Source organism: Ambystoma mexicanum, chromosome 1q (genome assembly GCF_040938575.1).
Source record: "Ambystoma mexicanum isolate Mex_15411 chromosome 1q, UKY_AmexF1_1, whole genome shotgun sequence".
Classification (NCBI taxonomy): domain Eukaryota; kingdom Metazoa; phylum Chordata; class Amphibia; order Caudata; family Ambystomatidae; genus Ambystoma; species Ambystoma mexicanum.
Genome location: NC_090922.1, coordinates 190,931,326 through 190,951,355, shown reverse-complemented (window position 1 = coordinate 190,951,355; position 20,030 = coordinate 190,931,326). Strand labels below are relative to the sequence as shown.

The window sequence follows — 20,030 nt, the reverse complement described above, 5'->3', positions numbered from 1 at the left end:
CTTTAGAGTTAAAATATATTTGTATTCGCCCACAAAATACCTGCATTATGGAAATTACCTTTTACTGCCTGAAAGCTAATCCTATTCCCCAACATAAAAAAACAGGGAGCAAAATACTCCCAAAACAAAATGTTCTCTGCAACCCTATGTAGCCTCAGTCCCACACTTGACACAAAGTCCTGTGCACGCAGACAGACTTCCTGCGTGATGTGACTCTTACACACAGATCCTATGCTACAGCACTCATCGAACTGAGTATTCTCTGCATTTACACTTCTACAACACAAACACGGAAGGTGTGACCTTGATGTAATCATTTTATTTGCATTTTGTTGTGGATGCGATCTCCATCAGGCATTGTTTGAATACACAGCACTGCTAAGCACCACTACCCACAGACACTGAATTCTAGTTAGATCTGTAAGCCATGCTTGCAGTCAGGACAGACTGCGCTAAACAGATACTGTGTCTGAAGACAGTTGCATTAAACCAAGTGTTGCAGCTCTATCCAGCACATGCCACTGCACACAACACACAGCTGCATACATAAACAATGATTGCCGCAGTGGAACTATTGAAGAGCCAGTGGAGCACTCCTCTGACCCCCAACACTGATTGAGGCGCATGCAGATAAATCCACACAGGGAAAAGTTGTTTTTGCGAGTTTTCCTGCATTCACCTCATCCCGCATCACAGATTTACCTGTCGCCTGCATAGGAATACACGTCTCTCTGCAGAAAGGATTCCGACTGCCTGCTTTAGCATCTGCTAAACCTCAAGCGCTGGCTGAAAGAATCAAATGTAACTATAGACACCAGGTCTTTTCACAAGAGTCATAATTATTGATCTCCACGGTGCGTGAATTTTGTGAATACGTTGATTCCGGTATAGGGTCCGTCCGGATTCCACCCCACACAGAAAATCATAAACCGGTGGAAGGAATTTGACTCAAGATGTAATCTGGGTCTTGCGCGACGGGTTCTCTGGCCTCAAAGTACTGGGGGCTAATACAGGCAATCTGCATGCAAGTCACCATGCACCCAGATCCCCACCTAAGCTGTGGAGCAAACGCATTGTTGGGCATGTATACAGCAATACCAAACCATACTGACAGCAGAGGTCTGCTTTTCAAAACTCCACTAGCATACCCAGGGCAAGTACCCTCTCAAAGACAAACGTTATGCCTCCCAGAAACCTTATGGTTCGGATGGGATTTCCCACACAGCCTGCACAACTGCTTTCCTTAGCTGGCATTCCTGGAACTTTGCAAAGTACAAAACGTATTAGCATGGAAGAGCTAGAATGTCAGCAGTCTGCAGAGTTTTGGAAGAGAAAGGGGGAGTTACAGGGTAAACCTATAGTAGGAGTGGAGGAAATAAAATGAGAGGATAAAAGCAGGGATCTCAGACCCCTTGCTCCCCTCTGCGTGTTTAAAATGGTTTTCTAATTAATGTGTTAAAGTCTCTCTCAACAGGTTCGTGCCACAGTTAGAACAGAACTATCTTCAATCAGATAACTTGGCATGGATCCATTTCTGCCCATTTGAGGCTTTGGTTATGGATAGACGTTACTCACTGCTAATCATTGGCAGCCCACCACGTCAGAGTCTAACAACAGAGTCCCCGAATCCCATAAGGCATTCACGGTTAATCTATGTTCAAATATTGCACATCATGCTTACCTGGGGTCTATGCTAAACCTGCCAATATCAATGTTATTCAGGTTGCAGGTGCATGCGATTTGCATATTTCTGTGATGCATGTGCAGCGTTGAGCTAGATCATGCCATGCTGGTGTGTTATGCCAGGCTAACCTCCATTAGTGATCTTCCATGGAACCACTCACACTCAACCATAGCACCACAGAGCCTCTCACTGTGTCGCGAAAGAACACCAGCATTCACGCACCGAGGAGTAACAAGATATAACCTACCAGACACATCAAAGTACCTATGCACATTGTAATATGTATTGCTGTGCTGGCAGTACTGCTAAGGGATAGAATGCAACTCTAAGGTAACCATATGCACATTCTTGGTGCACTGTTCCCTTAATACCAACCATATTCATGAAGCAACAAAAAGTATACCAAGGTCTGCCATAATGTCTCCTTTCTGTGCTTTGAAGTCAAACACATGGAAACTGAGCATGTGCACTCTCATTCATTATGAAATGTTCGGCTGTGGTCCAGCGGATGACCAGAATCCTCCCCACCCAGACAGCCCACTGTTCTAAGAGCCCTTAGCAAAGGAAGGGAGTGTTCAACAAATGACAAAGCTCCACCACCCAGCAAAGGTGTGACAAATTCACCAGCAAAAGTAAAACCAGATTAATCATAATCTTGAAATAACCAGCTGGGTTTTTTAATCCAGCAATAAAAACAAGTATTCAGAGTGAAGGGGGAAGACAGCATTCACGCTAATCACTGGGAGGATCGGACTCCTCTGGGATGCACCGTCAGATGCGCCACGATGTTCTTAAGAGGAAACTGGTCACAAGGCAATTACTACTCTGCGAGTATAACCGAAACAGTCTGAACGCCCACACAGATGGCGGATAAGCACACACGTCCATGGCTTAAAAGACTACACTCAGAACGTGCACAGTATGCAGGTGAGATTTAGTTAATCCTTCCATTCAATGTTGTGATCCACAGGACGGCATAGCAGCCTGCCCTTTAAGGGCAAAAAATGCCCCGTGAAGCGTTCTGTTAAGTTTAGTATGTTGACTCACCAAAAGTGAAAAACACTTTACCTTTAAGGTGCAACATTTTCTCTTTTCACTGGCTAGTAATAATTGGCTCTTGGCGAGTAAGATACTGTGTGCCAGGCATATGTATAGAATTGAAGTGGAGAGTGGCTTTTTATGGCTGGCTAGAAGCTGATTTTTTTCCTATTGCTACCTCATTAAAATCTTGGGCAGAACACTGTAGATGTGCATCACTGGGGAGGTAGGGGGTGGGGTGCCCTTTGTTCTTCTAATCCCGATGCTCACTAAGACCTACATAAAAACGGGTCTTCAGCAAATTTAGAAACATCGTACAATTAATGCAGTCATTAGCTGTCTCACTACAGCTAAGCACAAGTCAGTCATATACTGAGCACTCCCTGGATAAGTATAGGATAACCAGTTACAACTACACACAAAATGCACCTTAATATTTCGTTCTCATTCAGACACCCTAAAACGTATCCTTCCAATTTTCTGAGATCTTGACCTAAAAATCATTTGGTTTGCTTCAACATGCATTGAAGCGATCACAAACAGTGTGTTCCTTCTTTTAATATGCCCCACCTCCTTTTGAACTTCCCCTCAGTTTCACCTAAACCTGGTTTCCCTCACTGGTTCACCCTTTCCTCCACACAGACCACCACCTGGATATCACAGGTGAGGGCGCAATACACTAACTTCCACAAAAAGCCATAGCACGATATTAAAGATCTCTGACATAACATAATATATCACATTGCACTGCATTCAATTAGCTTTTCTTCCATTTTCCTATGGCAAAATAAGCATAGAGACCAACTCAAGATCTGTCACATTTTATGATCCCCTTAGATCTTTCGGCAAAGTAAGGATAGGTATATCAGTTGTCTACTTCCCTAATATAGAGTCAAACAAATACCATGATCACAGCCTACTCGCAGGTTCTCTAACACAGTGTGTTACTTGTGCGATAGAAGATACATCCAAGCTTCTTGTGTGGGGAGCTTTAAAGGTCCATTGTACACCAGACAAACTGTATACACATTAAGGTAAAACCAGATCAAATGTAAGTTGTTACAGAGACAGTGACATACTGGCCATCCACACCCTAGCCAGCCCCAGATGTAACTGTCACACTGTAGAAAATGTATATTTATGCACACAGAACATTACACAGATGCACGCTCCACTCCGACATCACAAACACGGCAGCCATCAGATACCTGAGACTAAAACATACACATATTGCTGACCACAGTACCAAACAGAGATAATTTAATCACCTCTCTCACAAAGTGGCCAAGCAGGAATGGATCTTCGAGGATCTGGCTTTCCCCGGCGTTCTCATTCCACGTTTCCCGCATTTACCTGTACGCACAGCCAACTCTTGATTCTGACACTTCTGTCAGTCAACCCGGTGCTCTCACATTATCCCCATGGTTGAGCCTTTACAACAGTTACACATGCACAGCCCACCGTAGTCAAATATCCTCCTCCCCAAGGCTTTCCACCCGTTTGGTTAATGTATATCCTACTCCTGCTCCACCCACCCCTTCACCTCTTTAGATGCTTCTACACCATCCCACAAAGAAAGTGCCACTATCCAAACAACCCTAAGCGACGTAAGACCACTAAGGTAGTAATGGGCCCAGTACCAAAGCTTATTAACGTAAACAAATGTACACATACATCTCTCAATTGCTAAGCACAATGGGCATCAATAGATGTATGTGTGGGAAAGTATACACATGCATTTAGAACATACTTTTTTGTCATTAAGTGTTTTAATGTGTGGCTAAGACTAGGTTTAAAAGTTGGACAGTGCAAGTTTAGCAAAAGATATAAAATATACAAATAGCCTTAGAGATGCATACATACATCCATGAAATAAATAAAGCCAGCGACTGTTTAATTTTCAGATTTTGCTTGCTCAGGGTATTCTATCAAATTGTTCGTCTCTGATGCCTTCTTAATGACAGCAAAGATAATTTTAGTTCCCAGGATACATTTCTTGGGGTTATCCAAGTACTCCATCAGCATATCCTTATTCCATGTAATACCTTTATTTTAATTAGCATCCGTGGAGGAGAATCCAGGAGCCTTCCCAGTCTTGCGTCCAATTAAGCCATCAAGATTAGGGCCCACTCTGTGTTTGCCACCATTTCGACAGTGTGGCACTGTGTACACTTCAAAACAAAGACCTTCTTGCCTTTCTCAGCGTCTCCCATTTTGAGTCCAGCTCCGATTCCACTCTTGCTTCCTCGCTGATACACTGACTGTACTCGCATTTAGAACATACAATGCACTAAACAGTAGCAAAGCTAATTTGTCTCTTTCAAATAGATGTGTATATATCACCAAGAAATGTATGGTTGGTTTAGCAAGGTTGGAAAAAACCCTTTCACCTGAAATGTGAAAGTAGGAAAGTCAATTTGAGACAAGTCACACATTCCACAACGCTGCCTAGTAGCCACCGCTGGAAGTTCACCCCCAGTTCTGAGCCACAACAGCAAGGCATTGTGGGTATGCAAATTAGCTCAAATACAAAAGTTTGGGCCCAAACTCTCGTCCAAGCATGATAGGATTCAAAGACTAGCATCTCAAAACACTTTCTTTTTTTTCTCTTTTTTACAAATGTGTGCCAAGAGCGTTTTATGCCACAACGGACTAAACTGGAAATAATGTTTAGACCACTGTATAGAGGCATAGGGGGCTAAAAAGAGGATGACCCCAAATAAATTAATTTAGCAAAAACAAAGAGCTATGCACACCATTTTAAAGCACATTGGTACAGCTCTTAAGAAGCACATTTGGAAAGTTCGACACTCGTCACTCCTTTTTGCAGCCCCTGTAGGCTATGTGTTACCCAGCAATGTGGAGAGCCAAATTAGCTGCAGCAGCATGCTGGTCACTCATTGGTCAACTGCAGTCTATGGCCCACACAGACAAACAAACGAGCGCCATTGCATGCACAGTGCACTGCAACCATGATGCATTGCAAAATCTCTGGGATGTTGTAGCTGCTATGAATGATCTATACAAGTGGAGAGGTGGGGCTTTGGATCAAAACTGGGGAAAGAGGGTGTGCCATGTGCCTCCCCCGAAGCCCTCCCTTCGATGCCCATGCTAGTCAGGTAATCTATGATAAGCAAAGGAATGTCATAATACACTCAACACTCTAGACGGCATACATACCCAGCACTGCAAAGCAAAAAATGTCAAGAACTCGGGGGCCAATATATTTATGTTAAGTGCACCACTTTCCCGCTTCCCATTAATTCTAAAGTGTAAAACGTGATGCACTACAAAGAGTGTGCTACTTTGCTTGCAGCTATGGTAAGCCACAGCCTGCCAGGGCAAGCGGGTGCGAGTGTCTAGCTGTGGATAGTTAACGCAGGATGGCATGAAAATTATGCCACTGGCAGTGCCATTTGTTTATGCCACCTTACCAGTGATGCAAATGATGCCACTGACAGTGCCATTTGTTTATGCCACCTTACCAGTGATGCAAATGATGCCGCTGGCAGTGCCATTTGTTCATGCCACCTTACCAGTGACACACGAGTACGTGGCCCCTACTGATCCTGTACTTGATACACCTCCAATGCATGGCTGGGCCCCGATCCATGACCTAGCTGCATAAATAATAGTTTGGGAATTCGCTCTGGGCTATATCTGCCCATATCACAACAAAATCTCCTTGTGGTGCAACAGGGATTCCTAAGAAAAACAGACAATGTCCTGAAAAAAAGACACAGAAAACCGTTATTCTTCTTACTCCCCTCCACACTCCAGGGGCTGCAACAGCAGCATGAAATAAAGAAGAAGAAAAAACAGGACACAGGCTGTGTGCGCCCTTTACAGGCTGATAAACCAACACTTTGGGCTTTAGAGCTAAGAAAAGGCTGAATGTTATAATGAAGTACAGATTGGTTTTCAGTCAAACCAGCACTATGAGATAGTTCAGTTTTATGATCTGGGATATACAAAAAAAAGCCATCAGGCAAGGAGGGGTTTGCGTGTGGCAGCTGGGAGTGGGGGTCATCAGAAACTCTGTGGCCAAGAAAAAGGGGATCGTCAGACAATTTGATGCCAAGCGCATGGGGGTGCGTCAGTCAGACACTCGGCTGCCAAGCATGGGGCCATCATCAGACACTTGGTTCCCTGTAGCTCAACACTGGCGCACATCATTGGAAACCTATAGCCAAGCCCGGGCAGGTCATCAAACATGTCCCGTCAGCCATTTATGAACGCTGATGGAATGTTGATGCAAGTGTGACAGCTCAGGAGAATGTTGGTGTGCTCAGTGTGTGAATGTACTCTGTCAATTGGGGCCTGAGCTGGGGCGCATTAGGATGGCTGTTGGGGGGTCTCTGTATATACTCAAGAGTAACTGGAACCTTAAAGTAACAGTATATATGTATAACAGAGGCAGGATTTGTGTTAATGAAGCTCAGATCTGGCCTGTGGCGAGCGTACAGCAATCCTCTTTCAAATCACTGCATGGATGCTTAATCCCAAAGCAAACACTGGTCAAGAGACAAACGATTCCTTATAGCAAGGTGCAGGCTGATCATCAGTTTGATCTCTATTCTACATCAAAGGCTGTTTATATACTGCATTTCCTCCAAACTATTGCCCTTGCTTTGCTAACCGCCTACCTTAACGCTCAGAGTTTAAGTGAGGCGTAATAGCCAGTTCCTGAGAACATTTTGGAACCATGAACAATCAGGGATTTTTTTCAAGTTCTTGGGTGCATTGTACCACAGGTGATACGCTTGACATTAACAGTGACCTTCTGCATGTGCCCGTTTGCTGTACATTTAAAAGGCAGAGGGGCTTGATTTGGAAGAAATATCGCACAGACATTATACATAGTGCCTTACAACAAGGGGAGAACCACGCTGAGGACCTGACATATTTACTTTGAAAGAGATCCTACAGATGTATTTCAAACGACCTTTCAAACCACCAAACGTAATCAGTCTATCGCTATTTAGATGTTTTAATGTGTTATCAGGCCCCTGGCATCTCACAACACGTCTGACTATGCCTTTCTAGCCAGAGACTACAAGCATCCTATGCAACAAATAACTCATGACCACAGATTCAAAAACCCAAATGTCCCGAGGGATGTAGCCATAGAATCACGACATGCATCATCTTCCAATACATCAAACCGGCTTTGGTAACATGTGGCCCTTTACAAAACACCATGTATCAAACCCACCTATTCTAATCTGAACTAATTACTGTAATCTGACTAGAAATGCAATTCCCGCTGTCACTGGTAACCCGTAAGGTCTCCGTAATTCAATAAAAAAGGACTGCAGTTCCCAGCCTCCTCTCTACTTTAATACTACAATGCCAGAAAAATTGAAACGGACAACTCCAAGAATACGGTAGCATTGCAATACAACACGGGGAAATAAGTGTACACAAGGGTAAACTGACAACCACTACAGCTCCCATCATTCTCTTCGAGTCACAACGGCCTGTTTAGCCTCTCCCCGGGGAGATTTCTTACAGGATGTGCCCTCTTTTAATCTGGGTCACTAGGCAACCTTAGACAATTTAGAAAGAGAAGACCCCTCCAACGACCAAACCTAATAGCACGATCTGCGCCCACACCCCTCTCCGAAGTAAAATGGTACGTGCCGTTAAAGCCCCTTACCGTAGACGGTCTCTTCCATTGCTGCGAGCGAGGGAGGTGTGCCAAGGTTTCGAATACGGGGTTTTGTGAGCCCCACGTGTCTTTTTGTTGTCCTCTCTGACACTTACACCTGGGCAACCCGTTCTACGTTTCCCCCGATCGCATAATCCAAACCATGTCTAATCTACGAGAACACATACGGCCCTTCCCTGCCGGAGCCGTCGCCCGTAGCTAGCACCGCCCAGTTCCCTCAAGCCTCCAATCACACATTGTTCTGAGCCTGTCAGTCAGCTGAGAAGGACAACCTCGAAACCAATCACAGTAGACTTTCTGGGGTCTTTGTCTTAGGTTTCCTTTATGAGGGTGTTCTTTGGCTGCATGCTCATCGAATCACAGCACTGCCGCACATGAGGCAAGGCGGGCTAAATTCTGGAGTGGAATTCGCTCTTAGCCATTCGGATACTCTGTGTCATCGAAGTCGCCAATCAGTGTAAAGGGAGGCGGGATCAATCGCAGAGAGTCTCAAAAATCGAGGTATTAGGGCGTGGGCTGTCTTAAAGACGCAGTTTACCCCCAAACTGCGCTAAAGCCAACAACTGCGCCTTCTAGTCAGCGTATGTTACCCGTTTCCGTTTTACGCCCTTTTTGTTTTTACAAGAACTGATTTAGGAATTTTGCGAGTTTCAATAAATGCCAGCAATGGGAGGGAACTCTTACTATTTTGTATCTACCAAGAGTAGGGTCATCCACAACTGACGATATTAAGTGCGTACTACATCATCCCTCTAATCGTACTACATCATCCCTCTAATCTTTCATGGTTTAAGAGACTGCCGTAACACTCCACATACAATCATCTCCAATTAAATTGTGTACAACATAGTGGCTGATTTGTCTTTTCACTTAGATTAGTGGCACTTTATGATTCATGCTTCCGTAGCGTAGGAAGAAGCCGGGGGACACATCATTCTCAAATTCCTGAGTGGAGAGGATACAGTACCGTTTATCCCCTCCACATTCCAAGGCATCCACATCACAGTGGTCTCATAGGGTGAGCAAAAGGGAAACTCACGTAAACCGCCTGATGCAAAGACGTCAGTACACACTGTTTTATAAAGCATCAATAACATGGATCGTACACTGCCAAGACTGCTTTGCTGCTGTTGACAGCAAAACTCTGATCAAATAATTCTGTAATGTATTCTGTCTTCACTGTTGTGAGGTTCCTGTATACGGGAGTGGCGTGCTGGGAAAGGAACTGCTTTATTAGTGTGATGTCGGCAGGGACATCTAACGGGGCCTGACACAGGGCAGGCTCAGGCTCAATCAGCGTGGCGCAGCGCATCGCTGTGCAGGAAACAGAATACACAACCACTCATTGTAGTGCATAAACCCGGACTGGCGTTCTGACGCCAGTTCCGGTGATTCCTTTATTTCCACCTCCCTGCCCTCCTGTCACGTGACCGGCTACTCTCTGGCACGTGACACCACATTCCTCCCCAACTTGGAATGTTTTTTGCCAATAATGAACAATAACAAAAAAACTTAACGGGTGCAATATGTTCTAGTCCCTCAGGGCTCATCTGGGCAGGCTCACCTGCTGGTAGATTTCATCTACCACGTATCCCCGGAGGCGGGACGATGGTTTTGGTCTTTCCTTCAGGTGGTATCGGGGATTGTCTCTCTCTCTGGGTTAACCACCAGGGGGCTCTCGGGCTGGACTTCATCTCCTTGTCGACTGGGAGATCTCGGCTCTCCTGGTGTTTCAAAGAGTCTGGGTGTCGGTGGGGTTTGCGGCCGGCAGGGCGAGCCGGATCCTTCTCTCGCGGCTTCCGGTCTTTCTTCCCATAACTCTGGCGGTACTTTCCTGAAGTGTGAAATATTCCTCATCACGGTCTCACTTCCTCTGGTGGCCGTGATCATGTGTGATTCGCGCCGCTGACCATCCAGGGCTGGAATTCAAAATTGAGGGACATCTTCCTGGGGGTGGCCCGATTCTTGATGATGACTGTGTCTCCGGGTGTTGGCTCCCGGGGGCTGGCTCGTCGAGACGTACTCTCTTGTTCATTCCGTTTTGCTTTCTTAGCGCCTATGGTTGGAAGATCTGGCTCAGGCATTATCCCCCTGGGGTTTATGGGGAGCTCTGCCTGTATCGGTACCCAAACATAAGTGCTGCTGGGCTGATTCCTGTCGAGGAGTGCGGGGTCTGCCTGTGGGTCCTCAGAAATCGATACACAGCCTTCAGCCATGAATGTCCCCTTTACTTGGCGATACGGATTACTTTGTTGAGTGACCCCATGAATCGTTGGGCGTCGCCGTTTGCCTGTGGCCATCCCGGGGTGATCCGTTTGTGTCGTACGTTGAGATCCCGGAAGAATTGGCGTAGTTCTTGGCTGGTGAAGGGCGGCCCGTTGTGACTCTTGATTTTTGATGGGATTCCGTGTATTGCAAATATCTTCTCCAATGTGAGAGTCATGGTCTCGGCATTGGTGGATGCCACGTGTTCGACTTCGGGATACCTGCTGAACTCATCGATCAGGACAAGTAGGTAGCCTTCCCCAGCAATGGTACAGTAATCGATGCTGACAGCTTCCCACCGTTTGCTGCTTCTCGGGCGCTGATAATGGGTTCTGGGTTCTCAGCTCTCCAGGTGGCTTGGCAGGCTGCGCAAGACCCCACCAGCTCCATCACCCGCTGTTGCATGTTGGCCATCCGCATCCTGGATTTCAGGTATGCTGTTGTTTTCACAATACCTTGGTGCCTGCTGTGGACTTGTCTGAGGGCTCGTTCTTCCAATGATGTGGGTAGCACAATCCGGTGGCCTTTGAGTATTACCCCTTCGGGGGCTAAGGTAAGTTCGTGACAGATTCCGAACAGGGATTGAAGTTTTGCTTGGGCAGCTGCGGTGCGCTGAGCCATGGAGGTAAGGAAGTTCTTCCAATTCCCTGATTGGATGGCGGTTATGGTGTGGGTTAGAATGGTGTCCATCTCGGTCTCGGCTATTTCTCGCAGGGTCAACGTCTGCGGTCGGGCACAGGCTACCACATGGCACACATGTTTGTCTGTTTCTTTTGTGTGGTGTTCTTGATCTGTGGCGGGCCGTGAGTGGCGAGTCAGGTAGTCTGCATTCCCGGTCGGTATTCTACTTCTATGTTGTAAGGCTGGAGTAGTAGCATCCACTTTTCGATGCGTGCTGGTGGGTGGGGTGCTGATCCTCTGAAAATTGGGATAAGTGGTTTGTGATCTCAAAATACTTTAGCCTGCTTGCCCAGCAGGTAGACTTTGAAATGTCTGCATCCCCACAGAATGGCGAGGGCCTCTTTCTCTATGTGTGCGTAATTTTGTTCTGTTTTGGTCAGCGCACGACTAGCAAAGGCGATTGGGTAAATGTTTCCATCGTTGTCTGTCTGGGTAAGTACGACCCCTAGGCCGACTGGGCTAGCATCGACTAGGAGTTCTGTATGTCTCGCGATGTCGAAAAAAGCCATTGTAGTGGAGGTGTATAGAGTGTCTTTGATTCGCTGGAACGCTTGTTGGTGGGTCGGCAACCAATCCCACTTTTGGTCCTTCTTAGTTAATTCTCGGAGGGGACTTGCGATGGTGGCGAGATCTGGAATGAATCTCACACAGTACGTTGCCATTCCCATGAAACTCCTTACTTCCGTGGCTGATAGTGGGGGCCTGGTGTTTTTGATGTTGTTGACTTTGGCCGGATCTGGCAACACCCCTCTTGCATTGAATATGTATCCAGTTCTTCCTTTCCGAATTCCCACTTTTCGGTATTCAGGGTCAGTCCGGATTCCTCTAGTCTGCGTAGGACCACCCAAGGCGCTTGAGGTGTTCACATTCGTTGGATGCATATACGATGATATCATCGCTGATGTTCGTCGTCCCTTCCAAGCCGGTGAGGACTTTCTGAATTTCTTGCTGAAATACTTGGGCAGCTGACGATATTCCGAAATGTAGCCGCTTGTAGCATCGCAGTCCGAGGTGGGAGGAGAACCTAGTGATGTATCTCGACTCCTTGGCTAGTTTAAGTTGATGGTAGCCGGACCTGAGGTCAAGCTTGCTGAATATGGTTGGCCCCGTTAAGTCCACAATAAGTTGTCTATGGTCGGTGTAATGTGGCGTTCTCTCCCCATGGCTGCGTTGGGGAGTCTCATGTCAATGCAGATTCGTACTGCGTTGGGTTGTTTGTTTTTTTTTTGCAACTACCCTGCGGGATACCCATGGGGTTGGCCCAGATGTCTTCTCTATGATGCCCGCTTCTTCTAGTTTGTCCAGTTCTTTTTCTACCGCTTCCCTCATGTGGAATGGTACTCAGCAATGGTGTACTGCTTTTGGTTCAATGGTGGGGTCAATGTGGAGTTTGATGGTTCTGCCCCTTAGGCACCCGATGCCTTGGAATACCTTGTGATGTTGTTCCAGTAGGTCGTCGATCTCCCTGCGTTGGATTGAAGTGGGAGAATGGAAGAACAGGCTCCCACCCTTCCCCTCTCGCGCTTGGCCTAGAGGGTCACGGCCTAGACACCCGCCACGAGAGGAGTTTGCCTATCTACCAGACGACCAAATACCCTGGTACAGGAACATACGGATGTGCTCACCTACCTGCCCATCAGCCCGTCCTGTCCATGCCGACACCTGCGGCATGGATCAACTCGACTAAACCTACACGTCGTTAGAGATGCCATGACGACCTAGCCAACGGTCAGCACACCTGTGCAAACATGCACACCGGACACTCCCACACCAATCCACACGAAGAACAAACTCAGTGCTATGACGTAGGCGACAGACATACCCACGGACGTGCATCTTTATTATTTTCCACATAGGCTCTCAAAATGCAGAAACGCAAGACGCATAATGAACTTATCTAAAAAGGCTTGCTCACGCTTCTTCTAAGAACCATGTACCATGATGAAGAATATAACGGAGACACGATACTGAGGATAGAGCAATATGATACCGTAACCTAAAGCGCTCTGCATCAAACGGTTCCACCTATGCACCAGGCCCAAGTAGGCCGCAAGCAAAAGCTTCCATGAACATTGAATGAGCAAGAGCTTGGTTGCTGACCCTGCAGAATGAGCCCGGCGAAAACACACCGCCAAGGGCACGATGTTGCAATCTCGCACGCTGCAAGCCGACGCCAAGGTCGCACCTGCAATATAAACCAGGCACACAGTGGGAAAAACAATATTAATTGTGCTGAATTTCGCCTCAAACACGGTCCCACCTCACGTGACAAAGCCAACCCTGACAGGATGCCAAGCCCAGAAGGAAGGATACGCCTGAATCCCACGTTTCAAGACACAGGCAGATACAATTAAAAGACTCATTGGACATCTGCAGCAGTGGGAGTAGTCGACCTCCCAACATATGAATAAATCCTCACATTGTTTACACCTACCCATAGTAAAACATTGTTGCAAATGACAGGTGCACCGCGAGCTGGGAACAGCGATAGTCTCAGACTGGGAGGCTCGCGAGCGGACCAATTAGAACATGGGGCTCTTATCACTGACGTCATTAACATTGACCAATCCTCAGAGGTCTTCATGTAACAATTTTCATGTATCAAATTGAAGGGACAGCCCAAGTATACCACCTGACTAACCCTCAACCACTAACACCGTTCTCTATATGTATGCTATACTAACCCTACCACTCGAGTAACCAATCCAGAGTGGAAATAGGTTTTTTGCTAAACTTTCTAAGGTGATGCAAGTAGGGCGTCATACTAAGGTAAAAAGGGCCTGCGAGCCCCACGATTGTGTGTGTGTCAGGACGGACGCGTACGATCCTTGACCCATCCCTGCCGTTTTGTCTAATAAACAGCAGAGTCACCTTGCTTCTTGCGTGTGTCTCATACTCTATCTCTTTTGGGACGGCCGACCCCGGCAGAATTTCCCCCCGACAAGTTGGAGGCACTGCTGAGATCTGTTTAAGATCTGTTTTTTTATTTTTATTTTTTCCAGGTACTCCCGTTGCGAGGAGGCCCGGCGGCGCGGCCCCCTCTGCCGTTGCCCCCTTCTGAGGACTACAGGACCATCGCGGAACTGCGAGAAGACCGGACAGCGCAATCCGGATATTGGCCTTCGGGAGCCGGTTGAGAAGTATCCCGCCCGCGGTTGGCGAGTGTCCAGACGTGGTCCAGACGAGTGGAGGTGGCGAGCCGCTTGGAGGGGTGCACGCAGTCGAGCGGCCCCGCATCAAGAGAACTTGGTGAGCATGCCACGCACAACAAGCAATGTGAAATTGTGAGGGAGGGGGGAGGAATTAAATACGGGAGGTGGGAGGTGTTGCACAGGTGCGCGGCGAAGGTTTGACAATTTAGTGTAGGCAATGAAATGAATGGTAGCCGAACGAGTGCGAGAGCAGTCGGCTACGTTACGCGAGAGAGGGGGGTGGAGCACGAAAACATCACGTGCGGCCGCTCGTAGACACTGATTGGCCTAGGTCGCGACTACGTGTAAGGGTGTGTGTGTGTGGTTTCCTACGATTTGGCATTTATTGATCAATGAGTAGATGAGGATCCCTATTGTTCGAGCAAGAAACTCGATAGGTAGATGACGTTTCCCTGTAGACGGTAGCTAGCTAGTTGCCCAATACGGAAGATAATTGGCTGGTTAAGCCCTCCTGTCGAGGGGCGTATCACACGCGAGGCGACGCAGCGTGCGCAGTCCGATTATATTATTGATTACCTTGTTCCAGGAGTGACAGGAAGACAGCTGTGGGGTTAACGGGGGTAGATTGCAAGTGTATTTTGGACTTAAAGAATATATGAAGAACTTACCAGTAGTTCGAAGAGATCGGTGACGTCACCAGCAGGGCTTACATAGGACATCTCGAGAACCAGGCATCTTTATTTTTGAGTGGTGGGGAAGAGAAATGTGGTAAGGGAGTGGAAACGGAGATAAACGGTAATGAGTTGATCGGGGAAAGGCGAAACGGGGGACGTGGCTGCGCGCGGAGAACGCCGGCAACGGCAGGTGTAGAAGAGGGAGGAGGAGCAAATGAAAATAGGACGGCAGTATAAGAACGTCACAAGGGGCACGCAGCCGCAGGGGGCTACATGCGCCTCGGCCGCAGGGGGCCGTAAGGGTGTTGTGTAAAGGAAGAAAAAAAAAAAAAGACGAAAATATACAAATGTAAATACTATATTTTACTAATTTTTCCTTAGTGGACTATCGCAAGTCCCCAAACTTACGGGGCCAGGTAAAGATATAAGGCTGTATATTGTAAACTGCTAGTGAGATAACCGCTACCAAATAGGGGAAGGGTAACAAGTGGAGCGCTACTATGTCACACGGGACAGGATCGGGAGGGTGGGGGAACACCCTCACTACCCCACTACAACACATATGTACAACACTGTCACCCCATAGGGAGAAACTGATCAAGTATAGCATAGAATGGACACAGGGGACGGACAACAAAATGATAACACCATGGCCGCCTAATGGTAGCTTCGATCCATATACCCAACATTCACTATTAAACCATCTGCATAATACATACAAAGGGAAGAAGTTGACAAACCATGTGGAGGTGTTTAACTTATGGAGGATGTTCCAAGGGTCCCGACCAGGACCAAATGGAATGTTCACTGTGGGGGAAATACCGGAAGAAAAAGAGATTAAGGAGGAAGGAGAGAATGGGGAAAAGGGGAGTGAAGACCCAAAGAACACGGGGAACGGACAAGAGGGAGGAGAAAAGAATAATAACTCAAAAGAAAATGAAATAAAAAAGGAACAGAGCAACGATATACCCCTAGCAAAGGTAGTGAAAACAGAGGGAGGGGGGTTGTACCCTTTAAGAGAATTAGGAGAAATAGAAAGAGGACAGTTAAGGGCAGCTGAGGGGTACTCGAACCCGGCATACAGCCCGCCACCATATGTGGCTCATAGGAAGATGCCAGCAGGGGAGTGGAGGACTGGAGAAGAACAAACTGTGGATATAGGACATGATGAGTGGGTAGCTGCGCAGATACTATTAAAATTACGAGGTTCATTAACAGGAGAAGAGAAGGAGGTAGTAAGGAAAATAGACGAGGATAATACCAGGGAGAGTGGAATGAGAGGGGAAGAGCTGTTACGACAAAAGGAAGAGATTTTGGAGGAACGACTAGCAGAGTTAAGGGATGAGCAGAATGAACTGATCAAACAGCTCGAGAGGGAGGAAAAAGAGAGAGCGAGGAAAAGGAAAGAAGGTAAGAACGAATTGGAAAAAATAAGAGAACGAACTGAGGAGCAAAGGAGAGAAGCTGAAAGGGTAAAAGCAGCAGCAGAAAGGGTATCAAGAGCAGTGCTACGAGAGAGGAAAAGGGAAGAAGAAGAGAAAGAAAAAGAAATGGCAATGTGGAAGAAGAGATTACTATCAGAAACGACTAAGAAATACGAAGAAGGGAGGGTGATAGAGAGTATATTAGAAAGGGAGAGGGTGAGATGGGAAAGGAAGAAAGAGGATGAAAGGATATTGGAAAAGGTGAGTAGTGAAGTAATGGAGGAATTAAAAAGGAAAAGGGAGGACATTGGTAGAGAGATGGAGGAGAGAAATGAAGGGGAAAGAGAAGATAGGAGAAGGGAGAGTGAAGTAAGGGGGTATGTATATAGAGACGCAGAAGTAGCAACAACATCAGCGCAAAGGGGAGCGGTTGGTAAAGGAGAAAAGGGAGAACCGGACCTAATAGACTTAAAAACAGTAACAATCAAGGGAAAAAAGACAGAGTGGGGGCTGCCGTTTATGAATGACTTTTGTAGTGAGGAAGAAGAAGGAATGGAGAAGGAAGGAAGAAACAGTGAAAGGGAAAGCCTAGATAAACTATACACCACCCGGACCAATACAGACTCACCATGGATCTGTAGGAGAAAGGATGAACTGGAGAGAAGTGAGGAGGAAGAGCAAGGAATAGCGGAAAGACAGACACATGAAGCCACACCATCACCATCACACCCTCTCCCATCCCACCCTACATGCTCAACCACCTCACGCTCATTACGTACAATTAAACTTGCGCCCTTCACAAACGAACTGACACCCTATGCAGGTCGGCTTAGAGACCTCCCTAGACGCAGGCAGGAAGGACGAATGCACATGCCCACATTAAATACAGGAAATGATGGAAGAAGGGGAAAAGATGGAGAAGAAAGAGTTACGAACGAAATTGACGATGTAGGAGAGAGGGAAGAAGAGGAGGGGTGTGAGGACTCGATTTTATGGAACCCAAGGGGTAAAACGAGACACAACTTAATGCCACTTCTGGAGAGGGGAGGGGTTAGACCACAGTACGTCCCTTGGAAGCATACAGACAAAGAGAATATAAAGTGCAGGCTCCCATCATTAAGTGGAGGTGCGGGTAAATGGATATATGAAATGGAAAAACACACCGCAGGACAGAAACTGGCAGTGGGAGATGTAAAGGGCCATCTAATATCGATATTAGGGGATGCAGCGGATGACATTTGGAAGAGAGCGGGATTCCCGGGGGTAACAATAGCAAACACATCGCACGATGGGGCACCATTCGCAAACTGCAGACATGCACTATGGCAGGCACTGAGGGTACAGTACCCAGACACATCAGACATAGGAGCAATTACCTCAGGCAAGATGCGTGAGAACGAAGATCCTGTTGATTATATCCAGGAAATCCAAGAGAAGTGGCGCATGGAAACTAGAGAACCATGGGACAAAACACCAGCAATATTTTATCATATACTAGTACAAGGGCTCCCAGAAGGTGTTCAGAAACAACTGAAGAAAGTAGTGGGAATGGAAGCAAAAGCAGGGCCAGAAATACAACTGACAATAGTGCATCATTGCAGGACATGGCAAGGAAAAATGAAACAAAAGGAAGAGGACAGGAAAACGGAAGAGGCTAAACTAGTACAGAAAAAACTTACTAAATACACAATGGAAGGGGCACTAATAACTACCCCTACAACAATGACCCAAAGCCCCACACAAGTAGTGCCTGCACAAGATCCCTCCCAAATACCACCCTCACAGACTATAACACAACAGGTGCCGCCACTCCAACCATACACGACCAACATGGGAGGAGGATACTCAATGCCAGGAGCTGGGTATTATAATTACAACAGGGGAAGAGGAGGAATTATGAGAAGGAGAGGATACGGATATAACACACAACAGCAGGTGGGAGGACTTAGAAATTCCTACCCCACCGGGCAACCAGTATACCAGGACAACACAGGAAGCTTTCCATGGCAGAGTAGGGAACCACCGGTGTGTTGGAGTTGTGGATTGGTAGGGCACATGTCACGCACGTGTAGAGTAAGACCAGGAACACCATCATGGAGCGAACAGGGACAACCAAGGCCCACACAAGAACAGCAGGGCATACAGCAACAGCAGACGTTGCAACAGGGAAATGAACAGCAACAACTAATAACACAACAACAGCCACAGACATATTCACTGCCACAACAACAGGTAGCGATAACACAACAACCCCAAGCACAACAAACACAACTGGGTAGGGTGACGGTCCTGGGACACAACCCTTACACAGGAATTGGTCAATCGTTGTACCCTCAATAGGACAGCCCACAGACGGCCTTGGTGTGTCCCATCCTGTCGGTAACACCTAATAGTGCGGAGGAACCACGCATAGAGGTAACGATAGGTGACAAAAAATTATCATTCCTTGTTGACACCGGGGCGACCCGGTCTTGCATAAGGGAAGGTAAATTTAAGATGTCGGGCGAAGCCATGAACACCCAAGGGTTCTCTGGGGCTAGAGGATTGGTTCCTTTTACTGATAACATTCCCTTATCTATAGGAGATTATGACATGTCAGTCCCACTTTTATATTATAGTGCCTCACCAGTAAATATACTGGGGAGAGACATAATGAACAGGTTGAATATGACAATCTCCTTTACGGAGGACGGCATCATTTGCTCTACTCCAGGAATTAACATGCTCACAGCACGACAGATTATGCAAGCATATTGCGGACAGACAGCGATTAGGGCTGAGCCAGTAGATGGCGAACTCTTCCAGTACGGGACAGACATGGCATTTGCATGGATGCCAGGGATAGAGGGAAAGATCTGGAGGAGGCCAGCAGCCTATTTGTTCAGACCAGAAACACCAGTCAATGAACCAGAAGGAAAGGTGGTTCCAGTGGACATTGAGAGCATTATAGCAACAGCTGATTACATTGCTGTACATGCCCAAGACAGAGAAGGAAGAGCATGGAGGGCAGTGATAGCACTAGCAGAAGGATGTAGACTCACCCAGGTGTCAGATGAGGAGCTGTTCTCAGAAGAAAAGGAGGAAGGTGAAATGGTGTTTATGATGAGTGTGGAAATATGGCTAAGAGTGGCGTACAAACAAGTAGCACAGAAAATTGCAATGGCACTTGAGGCACCCACATCCACCCCAGTTCCCTTCTTTGAGGAGGACATGACAAAAGTACCCACATCATTATGGACTACTAGCCCCTATGACGTGGGGTGCATAAAAAGTATAGGGGGAGTAAGGATAAAATTGAAAAAAGGTGCAATACTCCCCAGAGTGAAACAGTACCCACTATCAAAAGAGGCAGATGAGGGCATATATGAAACCATAACGGCCCTTATAGATAATGGCATATTGGTCCCCTCAGAATCACCATGTAACACTGCTGTATACCCA

The 20,030-nt window shown here is 46.9% G+C and overlaps 1 protein-coding gene and 1 pseudogene across 1 annotated transcript in view; both read right to left on the bottom strand.

The window, feature by feature from the left end:
* The window catches only part of CYTH2 (cytohesin 2), a 482,465-nt gene extending 473,850 nt beyond the window's left edge, over positions 1-8,615 (bottom strand). The window contains exon 1 of the mRNA XM_069637143.1: positions 8,382-8,615. Within this exon, the coding sequence (XP_069493244.1) occupies positions 8,382-8,400 (19 nt within the window). The 5' untranslated portion in view covers positions 8,401-8,615. The remainder of the gene's footprint in view (positions 1-8,381) is intronic.
* LOC138522825 (cytochrome c-like) lies at positions 4,616-4,935 on the bottom strand (annotated as a pseudogene).
* Positions 8,616-20,030: the final 11,415 nt, after the last annotated feature.